Here is a 15,534-nt window from a genome sequence, read left to right on the forward strand (position 1 = left end):
CATACTTGATTCTAAGGAACAAGTATGGATTCTAAGGTCTTGAGAGTTGTGGGTATAGGTGGCCATAAGCTCAGTTTGCTCTACAACAAAGACAAGACCCATTTTCAGATGCATATCTTACACAGATCTTTATTGTCCCTTTAATTGTGTTCTCTTTGTACAGCACAAATTTACACAAGCTCACTTCAGACTTCAAACATCAACACAGCTTTGCCTTTATACAAACTCTTACGCTCCTGTGACCTTTTTTTCCTATACAACATTCACTTTTGCCTTTCTTTCCACTAGGCTTTTCATCTTTCCTGATAAATAACACACTGGCTTTTCACCAATGCATCCAACTTCCGTACTTTGTTCAGGACACTACGATGAAACAACTAAAAACTGATTAAGCGCAGTGTCTAGAATGAAAGTCAAACTCTTCTTACTCAATGCAATTCAGAATTCTTATACACAACATATCTTAAACCATCCTACAACATACATGTTCCTTGCCAGTGATTTCAGTGAACTCCTCTATTTATACAAGCATTTACATGCCATCATACAAGTAAAGCTCCATGCAAGATGCTACATTGAAAATGTATTCGTTTCCTGTCGGGAGTTAGCTTTCTTTCTTTCTTTCTTTCTTTTTTTTTTTTAGGAAAAAAAAAAAAAAAAGCCAACATGGCTCAGTTTTAAATTTTACATGAGTAAAATAAAATACCACATATCCTGACCGTGACAGTGTAAATCACAATTTGACCGTGATTTCTTTTGGTTTTCAAGAAGAAAATGGATTTAAATTAATTCTGCTTTTCCAAAACATGTACAATGCATACAGCAAGGTGTCAAGCTGATAAAACAACAGATACTGACCAGAGGAATGTGCTAAAAATTCAACTCTTCCAGTAGACCTTTCTTATTGTGAACATTTTTTTATTATAAACATATAAATACACAAAGTCTGCTCTGGTATGAGCTTATAGTCCGTGTAGAGCCTGAGAGCTTTCTACACCATGGTTTCCTTCCTTTTGCCCAGAGAACAGATGATGCGTTTGTCCTTTTTAGATTTCCTCGGTGAACTAGATGATGTGGAGGACGAGGACGAGGAGGATGACGTAGAGGTGGTGGAAGGTGTGGGACTGGGAGGCTCTTGGCTTTGAGGTTGGTTCTCGTCCGTCTCCTCCATGTGGACGACTGTGGAGGCTGTGGAGGAGCGACGTTCGGAGCATACCGTGGGGACATCGCTCTGGATGACAGACATGGCAGTGCGCAGGCAGTTGAGCCACTGCTGCTTGTGGAAGATGTCATTGACCTGAAGTGTATGTGACTGACCCTGCGCTGGGTCCTGGAAACGCACACGGAAGATGTTCTTGGCTGCAAGAGGACAGAAGGTAGTGGTAAAATAAACAATTTGATCAATCAGACACATAACTATACAAATTTAAATATGAATATAAAACAGATCGGAAATAGAACGTGTACAAAACTCACCTTTGTCCGAATTGCTGAAAGCCCCTCTGAAGGACCCTCCCATGCGTACGTCTCCGTCCTGCAGGTCCTCCAGCACCAGGTCCTGCACTGGAATGGGCTGACGGTAAACCTGGAAACACTGCCGTTCGTTCCGCATCACAGGCCGTGTCAGGACAAGCACTTCAGTAAACAGGAACACATGCAGTTTCTGTAGAAATATGCACAAAGGTGTGGTTAATAACTGTCCTTCTGACCCGGATTAGTGAACAGAATGACTCATGGGTCAAAGCATCATATAGCAGATTAGATTTGATTATTGAGCAATAATCTTTTTATTGCAGTGTGTGAACGTGCTAGACTCACCGTGCCACTCTTGTTGCGGAGCTCGCCATGGCACAGCAGGCTCTTGCACTGCTCTATGCGTGGATCTTTCTGCTTGTCGTCCAGGTACTCCAGTTTATCAATGTAGTACTGGCACTCCGACTCGCCTTTCTTCACGTTAATGTCAGCCAGTACATCCTGAATAATGCTGACCTGCAAATATGCAAACACAAACCATCATTTCACAGTTCAGTCCCTGGTTTCAAAGAATTTGCTACAGATAGAGCGTGTGTTTTCAAGTAAATCTGTCCGAGTATACTCACAGCTTTTTCAAGGTTGGCGGTGTCTGGGTGTTCGGGTGGTGTGTGTCTGAGGATTTCTTTCAGCAGGAGCGGGTATTTGACCAGCCGTGATCGGGGGATGTCGAGGAAGCTCCACAGGTCCAGCTTCCTGCTGAAGGGTGACTCAATACAGCGCTGTAGGAAGTCCTGCACTTTTGGGTCCTGCTTTTTCTGATCCAGCAGGGCTTTGGCTGCCAACTGGTTGCTGCAGTATGCCCGGTACGCGTTCAATCTGGGCAGCTATAAGAGGTAATAACGGGTCATTAATTCAAAGTCACACTAAGATGCTTTAATGAACACAGTGAAAGAAAGAAGAGAGAAGTCACAAGTCTTACCCAGTTGACTACAATCTGGCCGATCTCTTCAACAGTCCCGTCAGGGCAAGTTGCTGTGGCCAGCTGTCCCAACAGATCTGACAGAAAAATAAGAGAAGGTGTTAGATGACCTGAATGTCAAACACAAAGCCAAAGCCAGCTGAGAGAAACGGATTGTTGTGTATACCATGATGAAGTGGGATGTAAGCATCCAAATCTCCGAAGATGGCAGTCAGCTCCTCTTCAGACATGATTGACAGTTTCAACATTGGGTCATGGTATGCCTAGAAATGGAAAAAGAAAGGCCCCAAGTCAGTTTATAACTGTCCAACATAAATCAGAATGTGTAAAAGTACAGCTAAACTCAACATGTTATGCCTATGCATTCTCACAAGTGCTAATCCGCAATGAGTACCAACCTTGCGGGCGAGCTGGAGGTCCTCAATCAGGTCCTGCTCTCCTCGAGACAGCTCAAATATGGCCTGAATAATTACAAATCAAAACAAGCCGTTACTTTAGACATATGGTACATTTATTGCCAAAAGAAAAAATATAAAATATATATCAGACTAGTGCTGGCTAAACTAAATTTTATTTTTCAGATCAGAATGTACTATGGCAGATTGCTTTGATGGCTGACTGGAAAGACTGAAACTCTTGGAGAAGCCCAAGTCTGTGCTCCACACCACCAAGACTATTAGCTTAGTGGTGTGATGCACAGATGTAAAAATCTAGTCGAGACACTCCATTTCCAGTCCTCTCAGCCAGAGTACACACCAAATGAAAAAAAAAAAGTGAAACATGAAGAAAGTAAGTGGGAAGGATCAGGAAAGCATCCAAGCCAAAGGCCCTTAGGGTTTAATAAGTCAGCACAGTCTGATTCAGTAGTGTCTCACTGGGAGACAGGGTGGATTTACTAGTCTGGGATGTATGCTGCCATCTGTTTTCTCCAGCTCTTGCTATACTCACCTCTTGTCTCTTTATCTCCTTCATGGAGAAAGTTCCTTTTTGGTGTACGTCCAGGGTTTCGGACCAGAGGGTGCTGTTACGGCGTTTGGGTGGTGTGGGTGCAGCAGCCTTGCTGCCTGCCTTGTGCTGGGGCACGCCCGGGGAGCGCATGTCGCCCCGCAGTGAAGCCTGCAGGGTCTGACCAAAGCGCCGGACGGCCCCATTCTTCACGGGAGAGATGAGGTTCGCCAGCGAGGTGACTCGGCCCAGTGGCCGCACGCGCTTATTACTGGGTTCCTGCACAAGATAAGGGGGGAGGATACATTAACAAATGACTTTCTATTGATGCAGCCAGAAGTCAGTTAAAAAATGCATTACTAGTCACACATGATATTTGCCCCCAAAATCCACTAACTAGGAGGAAAGAGGGAGAGAAAAGGCAGAGATTATTGGAGGTGGAGGGGTGGGGGATTTTGGGTCAGACTGGCTGGCGTTTCCTGGGTTGCAGAAATTGGAGCCTCTAGAGGCAACAGCTGTTGGACACATCATGAGGGAGTCCCTTCAGAATGAAAGCAACACAAAGGCCTCTTTCTGCCTACATACAGCCATGGAGTTCAGGGGGTCTATAGGCATGCATGGAATGTACAAGACCCCTGTCTCAGCTGTCCCATTCTGACTTAAAGACACACATTCAACAAAGTGATCTCACACATGCTCTAACTGCCTTGTTTGTCTATTTAATTCATTTAGTTGGCTTGCTCAACTCCCTTTCAGAGGGGATTATGAACTGTTGTATAACTTAATGTATTTCTATGTCAGGGCAACCAGTTAGCATGAGCAGGGGAAAAGACCCAGGTTTAATCAACATTGTGCTCTTAGCTTCTCTGCTCCACCCACACACTGACCTTCCATCTTTCTTTCTCTACTCTCTTATAACCCTTCCGGTGAGGCTGTCAGCCTCGTGTTGAGACAGGCCCTGCAGGCCTCTTGCGTGAGAGGGAGAAGCACACCTGAACCCCTGTACAAACAGCGTTTCATCCCCAAAGCCATAACAACTGGGACTCGAGCCAAAGCGTACAAACCAGAACAAAGAAAAAAAAAAGGTAAATCAAAAACAAACCTGACAAGGTGATTTCACACTGCTAGACCCAGCAGGATTACTTTATACTATAATCACAGTCCTGAAACACTCAAGGGCTTCAGGGGCTGAAAAAAGTGCTGTGCTTATATCTTTAAAGCATGATACAGACAAATGACTGTGTGTTTGAAAGGTGCTATTAAATATGGATGCCTGGCTTTCTCCCCAGAGAGGGAGAGAATGAGACTGTGTTCAGTTTGGCACAGCAAGGCTGATGAACAGATCTACCATTCAGGCTCAAACTGCCTCAAACAGCTGCAAAGCAGATCTTCTACTTTATATTATCCAGAATGCTGTCTGAGTTTAAGTTATACTTTGCCCACCAGGACCACCAGAGGGCTACTGTATCAGCCTGAAACTAAGTCACCCGCCTTTACAGTGGCCAATAAATGTGGGAGACCACATACAAGCATATACTGGTTGTCTCGCAGCAAAAAGCTGGAGGGACAACAAAGGGTTCATCAACAAATCTGCTAATCCTGCGGACTGAATCCCAATCCTCCTGCTGAAGTTAGCAATTTTACACAAACCATGGCAAGGATTCATGTGCAAATCACCTCGCTGTAGACGTCTTCGCAATACACAACACACAGCCGTTTACTATCTTGTGGATATAGCAACAAACAGGCAGCCAGACTGATAGGGGATGCTATTTTTGGCTGTGCTGACTAGGACAGAACTCCTATGAGAGGGAGTTTTAGTAGGCACTGGAATCACAAAGCCCTCAAACAAGATTACAGTACTGTGGTGGTGATTATGGTGGGGGTCTTCAGCTGGGGAATCCTCTGGCTCCCCTGCTGTTGAACTGCTGGCTTTAAATACAGAGCAAACTCTTAAACTGCTGATTGAACAAGAAGTGGGGGTGACTTGTGAAAAACCACCAAGAAGAACTGTGGAATGTAGAAATGAACAATTTCACAAGTTCCGAAATGCCTCATTCACAATTCTTTTCAACTTCCCATTCAGCTTTCCTGACAACCAAGTTGATCACTTCTTGTTTTTCACTTTCAAACCAAACCATAAAGGGGAAGAAGAGCCCAAAGAAGTTGCTCTTATCTAAGCCGGCTTCCCCATGGTGTTTGCCTGGGGACAGGCACACCTAGGCCATGGACTACAGAACACTGTAAACTGCTGGAATGCTTTTATTCCCAGTGTGTGTGCAGTCATGCATCCCTGGAGGCCTCACCAGGGTCTGCTTTACCTGCTCTTCAGGTCTGCAGTAGTTCATTATAACTGCCTGTTCAGGCACATCCGGCGCATCATGGGTGACATTTGGAGCAGCACCACTCAAAACAACCATCTAATCCTGTGACCAAGGCTGACCTTTGTACTCCTTGGGAGTACACGCACACCTTAGAGAAACACACCTGTAGCACTTGCTAGGGCAAAGTTCTCATTCTACTGATAACATTATAATCACAAATTACGTGTCGTATAATGCAGAAAAAAATTGCTTGAGCAATGAAATTGTATGATGCAATTTTTAACCACTCAAAGCTCACCTCAAGTTCTTTGCACACTTGGTTCTGATAGTCTATTTTCTGTAGAGTCCGTTTGATAGGCACCACACCAGGTTCATCGTAAGCCACCATTTCTTTTAATAAAATCCACTGGTAAGGGTCTGCTATTCCCAAGAATTATCCACAAACGTAATCCACAAACGAGTTAAAAATATTAAGTTAAGATAAAAAAAAAACAAAAAAAAAAAACAAATGTAGAGAAGTTAAAAAAAAAAAAATCCTTTGTCTTCCTAAAACTTCATTGTCCGCCACTGGGGTGCTGCCTAACTTATAAACGCACACTCAGTGTGCTCTCACAATCTCTAACTTTGTTCTGGTGGATGTGGGACAGAGGAAAAACTCAAATACTCTGAGCTGGAGGGAGGGAGGGGCCAGAGAATAAACCCCGCCCATTTAAAACAAGAAGGGGTGGGAATAAGCAAAGTAACCTGAAACAGTCAGGCCCCTTCTGAGTCTACTGTGCCAGTATTTTCTCATTCAAAACTCAGGCTTCACAAATGTCCTCAAATATTTCCCAGCAATATTCGTTGCATCACTTAAACTTGAAACCTTCTAGGCATTTTAAAAGTATGTACTTGTTCACACTTGCCATGAAAATTACACTGGAAATATTCCACTATGGGCTTTTGTCCACATGTATTCTCTCCCCACCTAATTACGTTCAGTTAAAATTGTTATTAATTATTAAATGAGTTATTTGTTATATATGTGGCAGGAAAGAAAAACATCAAGAATGGAAGCATGTACATGATTAGACGTTTAAATAACCCGTCTATGTTTAAACTTTAAATGAGGGTCTAAACTCATTTAAGGTGTTACAGTATTGGTATGGTGTAGCATATAGTTGAGAAGAACAAATTTTGAAATCTCCCATTTAGATAAGAACAAATCATTCTCATGCTGTTGATTGCTTTCGATTAACATCACACCCTTAAGGTGCAAAACCCTTAAAAAAGGCAAGCAAATGATTTTGCAAATTTGTCTATAGGTTTTGCTATGTGCAAAAAAAACCCTGAAATGAATATTCACCTTCCATTTGCTGACTAATGAGACATGAAAAAGATGAAGTATACTGTAATGCAGTGAGAGTGAGGCACATGTGGCTAAAAGTGGATTGGAGCAGCGGTTGTTCTAGAGCTGTGTGTCTGTAAAGAAGCAGGGAGTCGTTATCAGGTACCGGGGGAGGGACAGATGATCAATAGAAATACCAATCAATGTGTATAGAGGAAGGGCTATACCAAATGCAGCTCATTGGTATCTCTCTCTCTCTGTGTATTCATTTAAAGGAATGGGGGTCAGGTTTACAAGTAACAATAAGTTTCACAGTACAGAAGTGAGAAACCAAACCAGGCCACACCAAAAAAAAGGCAGAAGTGATTTAGATTCTATACACAAAACTGAAGAATCAGTTCATCTACATCTGTATAGAGGACATGATTGACCCCTGAGGTGTGCTGCACAGAGAGCCCAAGTCTTTAGAATATATATTTACAGCTTCTTTCTTTCCCATCCAGCAAAGACTTAAGAGCATCAGCTGCGCAAATGGACCTGTGCATTGTTTGTGTGAGGGCTTGCTGTAAACCGGTGTAAATAAGGTTTGTGAATGTGTCCTGAGCAAATGGAGAAATGGTAATTTAGTGTCCACTCACCCCACAGTGTCAACAGTGAAGTGTGAAATCTTGTGTTTGCATGGAAAGCTGCTTGAGGGGTTGGGGATTTAAATAGAGAGCAGGTTCTTGGCTAAGAAGGCATCAATTTGTTCTTGTTTATATTATCATTTTTCATAGTAGATGACTAATGGATTCTCCAACCTGGGATAGATGTGTGCGTGTGCGGAGGTTGGAGTAGAACAGAAACAATAACACCACTGTGATGTGACAGACATTTTGGACAGGAGACAGGGCCGAACCCACAGTGTGACCTGTTCCCTGCCTCCTGCAGGGCAACACCCAGACAGCTGTGAAAAAAGGTGTGAAACACAAACATGTCGACTCTGCAGAACTCCTACAAGCCACATGCATGACTAAGTCACCACAGCCTCGCTCGGCCTCGACCAGACAGAGCTATCCTTTCCTTCAGGCTTTCAAAAAAAAAAATGCACTAAATGAAACTAAACTAATATAATTGTGACATAACCACTTAAATACACCTTAATTATTAAAAGAGGAAACCAATCTCTCTCTATAAACATTCATGGAATTATGTTTTGTTGCCAAATAAAAAAATAGGTTACAATATTTTATTAATAACTACAGAAAGTGATTTCCCCATTACAGACCATACTGGAAAGACCATAAAAAGAAAGAACTGAAGTGATCTATACTGTGTTCTAATCTAAAATGTTTAACCATAACCGTTGCACATATGGCACTCGTGTGAATCCTCTTTTTTGTGAACTTTCTCTGCTCTTTTAGCTTCATGCATGACAAAGCTGGCGGAATGAAAATGTCTATGGAACGTTATTATTATAAATTGGTTATATGCCACAGAACAGTTAGATATATTATGGATTTAATGTAAATTGTTTTCTGTATTGTAAAAAACCTCCTAGTGTCTAAACTGACAAAGAAAAGTCATGTGGAGTGTAGAGCTGAGGGTCCTACTCCATCTGAGCTGACTGCTGCCCTCTTCTGGTGGCAGAAATACTAGTGGTCAGTTCAACTTCTAACAAAAACTAAAACATTTCGTTGAGTGGACATTTGTCCAACTGAAATTAATGGGGTGTTAGAAGGAGCAGGTATAGCTATTTCTCTGACAACACTGCATTACGACGGCACACCTGAGACATCTGCTTTAATGATTCACATATTCTCCTCCTTATTACATCAGTCCAGACTCCATACTATAAGACCTACGCTAAAAACAAACATCCCATCACCAGGGTGATGTTACAGCACTAGTCATGGAGGAGTCGGGATCCTACGCATGGTCTTGCAGGACACCTGCTTTCACACAGATGACTGTGTATAGCTCCTGATTAAACAGACAGGATGAGACCATGTGCTATACAGTCACTGGGCAAGTCTGTACAGGACGTATGTGGAAAGCGTCATCCCAAAATTTATCTCTCCTCTTTTGACAGGACATTGTCCGTATTTCAATAACGGAAAAATTTATTCACTACACAAGTATGAATCAACAATCAGTTCAGATTCTTACACATTTCCGAAAACTTGTCCTGTCTACGTTCTCCAGTTATGGGATGTGAAAGTGAAAGGACACACAACCCCTTTTCTGGAAATGGATGAGCAAGGTATCTTAATCATCTATATTCCGACAAACTATATCGAAAGCTAAAGAAGAACAGGATGGATATATATATATATATATATATTACACACACACACACACATACACACACACACACACACATATATATCTAAAAAATAATTAGAATTAGAATTAATAATTCAGTAGCCTGGGTGTCCAGGAGATACAAAGTTCATCTCAAGGCAAGCAAAAGTTTTTATATGGCATGCATGCTTAAGTGTAAAGTGCTTCATGTGGGTGTGATGCACCTCAGTGTAACTACAGAGCAAGTTTCCAAATCCCAAAGCCAAAAAATTTTTAGTATGTGAATTAATGAGTGTTTACAAATGTCAGAGGATTGTTAAAGGATCATTGGGCCTAAACGATCAAGGTGGATATGAATGGATGCATGCCTAATTCATTTGTTCGAGTATTTACACAAGAATTTGGTATCCACGCAAATCCAAATCATTCGAAGAAACTTTTTTGCAAATTTACACACCGGACGACTACGTAATGTAAGCTTCAACTGATCTGCTTAGACTTTGTGATGGTTCACTGCAATTCTGTGGATAGATAGATAGATAGATAGATAGATAGATAGATAGATAGATAGATAGATAGATAGATAGATAGACACAGACAGATAGATAGATAGATAGATAGACAGATAGATAGATAGACAGACAGACAGACAGACAGACAGACAGACAGATAGATAGATACTTTTGGTCAGTTATATTAATTTAACACATCATCTAAATCTCTGAACCTTGGGCATGTGCATGGTAGGGAATTTTCACTGAACTTTCTTTTTCACTTTACTGCTCCACTAGGAAACACGAGACTATCAATTAGTTTAAGTTTGACCAAGAGTACACACCCGCTAACAGAACGGGTTGCCACAAAACAGGGAGGTTAACCAATACCACCTTCCCAATTCACACACACACAGATATACAACCTAAAATTTACTCCTCACTGCCACTGCATGTTCACGCTTGCTCCTATTCAGATATGGTGGAATTTTAATTATTAACTGTAATTCCTTACACAATAAATACTTGTGTAACACAACATTTCCTCCATTTCCGAGTGGATGTCTGTTTTACAGGAACATCAAAGATTTGTTTTCGCTTTCAATGTTCAAGTGGAAATCTGATAAAGAGTGTGAGTGCACTGAGGGAGATTATTTCTACTTCTGACGTCAGCATGTGCGTGGGTTTTAAAATATAACCCGCATCCCAAAGATGATCATTTCTGATGTCAGTCATTTGATACACAAGTGTATGTCGGTTTACTCACTTCCACTGGCTCACAGTGCCAACAACTCCTTAGGTAATTGATACTAGGGGGGTAGTGAACACCTGTGATGGAGGTCCCCTCCTCCCACTCCCACAACACCACACATGGGAGGCTGTTACGCATACGAGTGAGTGTGCTGATGTGTTTGAGAAAGAGGTGGGGATGGGAAAGGTCTAGAACTTGGTGTGGTGTGAGACATGCTTTTAACATGACACAGATGTGTGTAGCTTGCACAGAAACAGAGGTTTCAGTCATAATGTGTGCACAGAAATACATCGGTGGTTGTAATGTTTCAAATCAGAAAACACTGACTGCTTCACCATTGTAGCATACTTCTTCACTGTTGTAGCATACATACCGCCACTATGGTAGTATACATACCATATGGGAGACACAAGGACAGGGAGTCTGTTAATAATAGAAGTTTAAAAAAAATATAACCAATATTTTAAAGAATTTAAAATAACAAAAGAAAAACAACCACAGAAAGTTAAACAGGACTGAGAAAGTAATGGCTACTGTGCCATGATGAAGAACTGCTTGTTGTGTTGTATGATTTTAAGAAAGCTTTACAAGTGTCATGACAGTTACTGTTGCTACGGGTGTAGAAAGAAATCAATAATCCTTGTCAAATATTACCGAAAAGAATAATATGAGAAAGGGGATAACAACAGAGAGCTGCCGACTAAACGGGTCTGCATGTCACATTTACCCGTTTCACCATTTTTCAGCTTTCGAAACAAACAAACAAAATCGTGAGACATTTACATTTCAGAGAGATCATCAGAGTTTTAATCGTGTTTATAAAAACTCGCCTTGATTATTTCTGCGAACAGACGTGTTTTTAACATGAACATTTTCTAAAATGGCTATAGTGGTCAAATAACCTACAGCGTAAAACTACAGTATAAGCTCTCTATTACTTTATTATATATAAGGGGTTTTCCAGTACACACTAATCTGCATTTCCGTGTCCAATGACACCATTAATTACATGAAAGTGCAAAGGTATTCGTTTGTCTGATAAACCAGGTGAGTTCTTTGCAGTAACAAAGGGTCCGAAGCTGTTTTTGAATAACTAGATTGTTTTGTCTTTCTTCAGATATATACGTGTTGTTCATGTAGACTTGATTTGGGTTTGGATGATGCATCATGGCTTGTTCAGGATACTGTTGTCCTAGTTTCCCCTAACTATCACCAAAAACACCATGGTCATAAAAACTCCACACACACTTGTTGCAGCTTTTTTACTTTACAAAAAAGCAGCTAAAATCACCTCAGATATATTTTTTAAACCATTAAGCAGCAAGGCACTAGCATCAAGTCTTGAATAAATTCATTGTGTGAAAAAAATAAGTAATGCTTGCAAAGCTGAAGTCAAGACTGTAAATAAACCTAACAAGAAAAACTGTAGAAAATGATGTGTTGATAGCAGTGGAGATACTACTGAATTCTTTGTAAAGCAAGCAAGTTCATTTTGATATAAACAACATATTTTGTATTGTTAATTTTAGCTCCCATTCATATTTGGCAAGCAAAAACATTCCATGTGTAGAAAGCTAGCATGGCCATATCTGTTAGGTAATTAGGGACAAGAAAAGCTAAGATGAATTGGGGAAAAAAAAACCAGGCAAATGCGATCACTGTGATACGGGGAATTCACAATGCTATTGGCAGTTGTCTTAAGCCAAACACACACACACACACACACACACAGACAAACCCACCTTAAAATCAAAGCTGCACAGGCTGACCGCATCGTCATCTTTCTCTCTGCGTTTACGTTTCTGTGGAGAGGGGGAAAAAAAAATGGTGTTTCAATTCAATAAGTGAAGACGTTATATATAAAAAGCCTAAATATTCCCAATAGCAAGCAAAAAAAAGCATTTCCCCAATACACACTCTCACTAAACTGAAAAGAAGCAAGGCTGGACTCTTTCTCTTGCATTCATTCGCTGCCTGCTGCTTCAGACGTGGTGGCCTGAAGGCTGGGTGGCTGCATAAAGCACACATTACTGTGGTTTACAATGTCCCACAAGGAGGCCCATCAAACTCAGGAAGACTATCATTACCCCCAGGAGCCTTTAGCATCTGCATGTGTAAATGCATAGGTGTGTGTGGTGAGGCTCAGCAGGTGAAAAGAGTGACCTGCATTGTGTGTGCATGCTCCCATTTCACTACAGGAAGTCATTTCACAAATCTGTGAACACAAAGACCAGCAGGCATGATGGTTTAAGTGGTGACCCACTAACTACTTAATAAACTTACAGAAAAGGACACACCTCAGTCTACCCTCCGAGAGCACACAAATGGAGAGGCTTATATCTCTACATTTGTCCAAGCCTGTATAACCCATTTGTGAGCTCGGCATTAACACCAAGCCAAGTGTGGGTCTGAGCTTCAACTGCTTGACAAAATGTAGAAACACAATCAAGTGGATTAGGACAGTGGTTCTCAACATGGGAAAAGAAAATACGCCCAGCAACAAACAGGATATTTCCTAGAGAGAGTAAAACGGGACTGGGACTATTGTGCCATGATGTAGAATTGCTCACGGTGTTGTTTTCTTGATGTGCGTATGATGCAGGAAAGCTGCTACCTGTACAATTGTCATGATGGTTACTGTTGCTGTGCGTGTACAAAGAAATCATCAATCCCTGTCAAATATTACTAAAAAGAAAACAAAGGATTGCATGAGAGGAGAACATTTGGGAAAGTTCCTGACCAAACAGGTCTGTGCGTCACATTTTCCTATGTTATTAAAAACAAAAGAAGACAAAACCAAACCAAAACCAATGGCAGGGAATAATCGTGGGATGTTTATGTTTAAGAAGAAATCTTTAATTTAGTTTATAAAAACTTGCCTTGATATACTTTTGCAAACATACACGATTTTATCATGGTTATAGTGCTAAAATAACCTACCTTATAAAACATAATGAGACTCTCACTAAACTCTCAATCATTGTATTATATGCGCAAGGATTTCCAGTACAGACTATCTACATTAGTCCAAGGCCCAAATCTTGAGTCTTTATAACCCATTAGTGATTACTGCATTAACATCGAGCCATGGGTGGGTCTGAGCTAAGAGGTGAGCTCCAAATACTTGACAAAGCCAGACGATGATCAACTAATTTGAGTAAAACAGGACACTTGGTTTACATGGTAGTCATGAAGCATAGCCAGGGGATTTTTTTCATGAGTTCCTATAGTCTTTAGAGTATTTGGTGTTTGAAATCACATGATCGATTAACCTCAAGAACTCAAACAATTCAGCCTTTAAATAATGTAGATGTGGACCTAATGTTTCTGTCAGTGGCAATTTCAGGATTTAAAAGCACTAAGGTTCAAATAAATAGCCACAACACTATAGTATACAGTATTGAAATCGTTGGATGATGTTCATAATCCTGGGTCTATTATTATTACTTTGCAGTTAAAGAGGTCCTTGGTATCAAAATAAAATCATCTGAGAACATCTAACATGGAGGAATAAAACTTACGTTCAGTTATGTTCACTCTAAACTACAACGAAGCCTTACACAACCGTTTATTTTAACGTACATGCCAGGAAGATGTGCGTGAATTTTCTATACAAAGTCCATGATGACTGTAAAGCAACAAATGCAAATGATTGCTCGAATTGATCCAGTGTTTCTGCCCATTCACAACCCCCATGCTGACCCACAGTTTGTAGTGTTGAATGAAATAAAAATCTTTCCCTTTCATTAAATGTAAATAGAGACAATACAAAGGGAACAAAAGTTTGGAAAGAAATAGCATAGACCATTGGTGATCTCAGAAAGATTTTAACTAGTTAGCTTTAGAAGAATTTACTACCATTTCTCTAAGTGCAGCCCACAACAACGTCAGTCACTAGAAGAAACAAACTACAAGCAACATGAATATAGTGGAAAGTGCAATAAATATTAAAGGAGAGGTTTCTTTCACACAATTATCCACAAATGCCAGTGCTGTCTCAAGAAGTCAAGAGTGGTAAGCCTACCTTTTATTAGGCATTCAGTGTTAACAGCTCTGTAATGTGACTGTAATTAGATGGGATAAATGACAAGCTCATTTGGAAAAATCCCCCTTCAGAGACAATAGAGAGAATCAATCAAGGCCTTTGATGAAAAGGCTTAGTTTGTGCTTAGAAAGGGTTAGCTAAGTTAGAAGCAGGTGATTTGCAGTCCAAATAAACAGAAACCTGGGTTGAGTGCCATTAATGGGGAGGGGATCTGATGGTATCTGGGTGAGAGTAAACAAATTACTTAACACTAAGTAAATGCTAAAAACAATCTTTACTGGTTTCAACTATTAAGCTTTTAACTTACTATTACATGGTGACTTAACCATGTTTAACACATCTCTAACCTTAAATGGTCTCCCTAACTCTAACTTCAACCTGACCTTAATCAGAATCCTCGCCATAATAGAAAGCAGTTACACACTGAGCAGACGATGGAAAAAAAATTAGTGTGGGATCAGTGCTGTGGGCTGCCATACTAAAATGGAAAGGAAAACAGTGCAGAGTGCCCCGTGGCCTGAATATACAACGTGCCTGATAGGTATTTTCACAGGAACATCTGCTGACAGAAGGTACTCTGAAATCTCCTCCCTTCCCAAATGTAGAGGATCTCGCTGTTTGTTGTTTTCATTTCAATTTTCCAGTCAACTGAACTTAAGTGAAGAAAAAGCTAGTCAAATATTGTAGGTAAAATAGGAAAACATAAACCAGAGTCAAAATATGAAAGATGCTGGATTGGATTGAGATCTGGGGAATTTGGAGCCCAAGTCAAACCTCAAACTCGTTGTTGTGCTCATGAAACCATTCCTGAACCCTTTTTGCTTTGTGGCACGGCACATTATCCTGCTGAAAGAGGCCACATGAAAGGGTGTGCATGGTCCGCAACAATGCTAGGTAGGTGGTACGTGTCAAA

General features: G+C 40.8%; 1 protein-coding gene across 3 annotated transcripts in view; it reads right to left on the minus strand.

Moving 5' to 3' along the window:
* Nucleotides 1-617: 617 nt before the first annotated feature.
* Nucleotides 618-15,534, minus strand: part of net1 (neuroepithelial cell transforming 1) — a 25,931-nt gene continuing 11,014 nt past the window's right edge. For 2 of the 3 annotated variants that reach the window (XM_058416700.1, XM_058416701.1), the window contains exons 3-11: nucleotides 12,319-12,378; nucleotides 3,401-3,676; nucleotides 2,851-2,913; nucleotides 2,619-2,715; nucleotides 2,453-2,529; nucleotides 2,100-2,357; nucleotides 1,819-1,989; nucleotides 1,477-1,663; nucleotides 618-1,359 (exon numbers count right to left, since the gene is read on the minus strand). In XM_058416700.1, coding sequence (XP_058272683.1) covers nucleotides 992-1,359; nucleotides 1,477-1,663; nucleotides 1,819-1,989; nucleotides 2,100-2,357; nucleotides 2,453-2,529; nucleotides 2,619-2,715; nucleotides 2,851-2,913; nucleotides 3,401-3,676; nucleotides 12,319-12,378 — 1,557 coding nt within the window. In that variant the 3' untranslated portion in view covers nucleotides 618-991. Of the gene's footprint in view, nucleotides 1,360-1,476; nucleotides 1,664-1,818; nucleotides 1,990-2,099; nucleotides 2,358-2,452; nucleotides 2,530-2,618; nucleotides 2,716-2,850; nucleotides 2,914-3,400; nucleotides 3,677-6,019; nucleotides 6,340-12,318; nucleotides 12,379-15,534 lie in introns of those variants that run through there. The other variant, XM_058416702.1, reaches the window with a different exon arrangement.

Source organism: Hemibagrus wyckioides, linkage group LG19 (genome assembly GCF_019097595.1).
Source record: "Hemibagrus wyckioides isolate EC202008001 linkage group LG19, SWU_Hwy_1.0, whole genome shotgun sequence".
NCBI lineage: Eukaryota > Metazoa > Chordata > Actinopteri > Siluriformes > Bagridae > Hemibagrus > Hemibagrus wyckioides.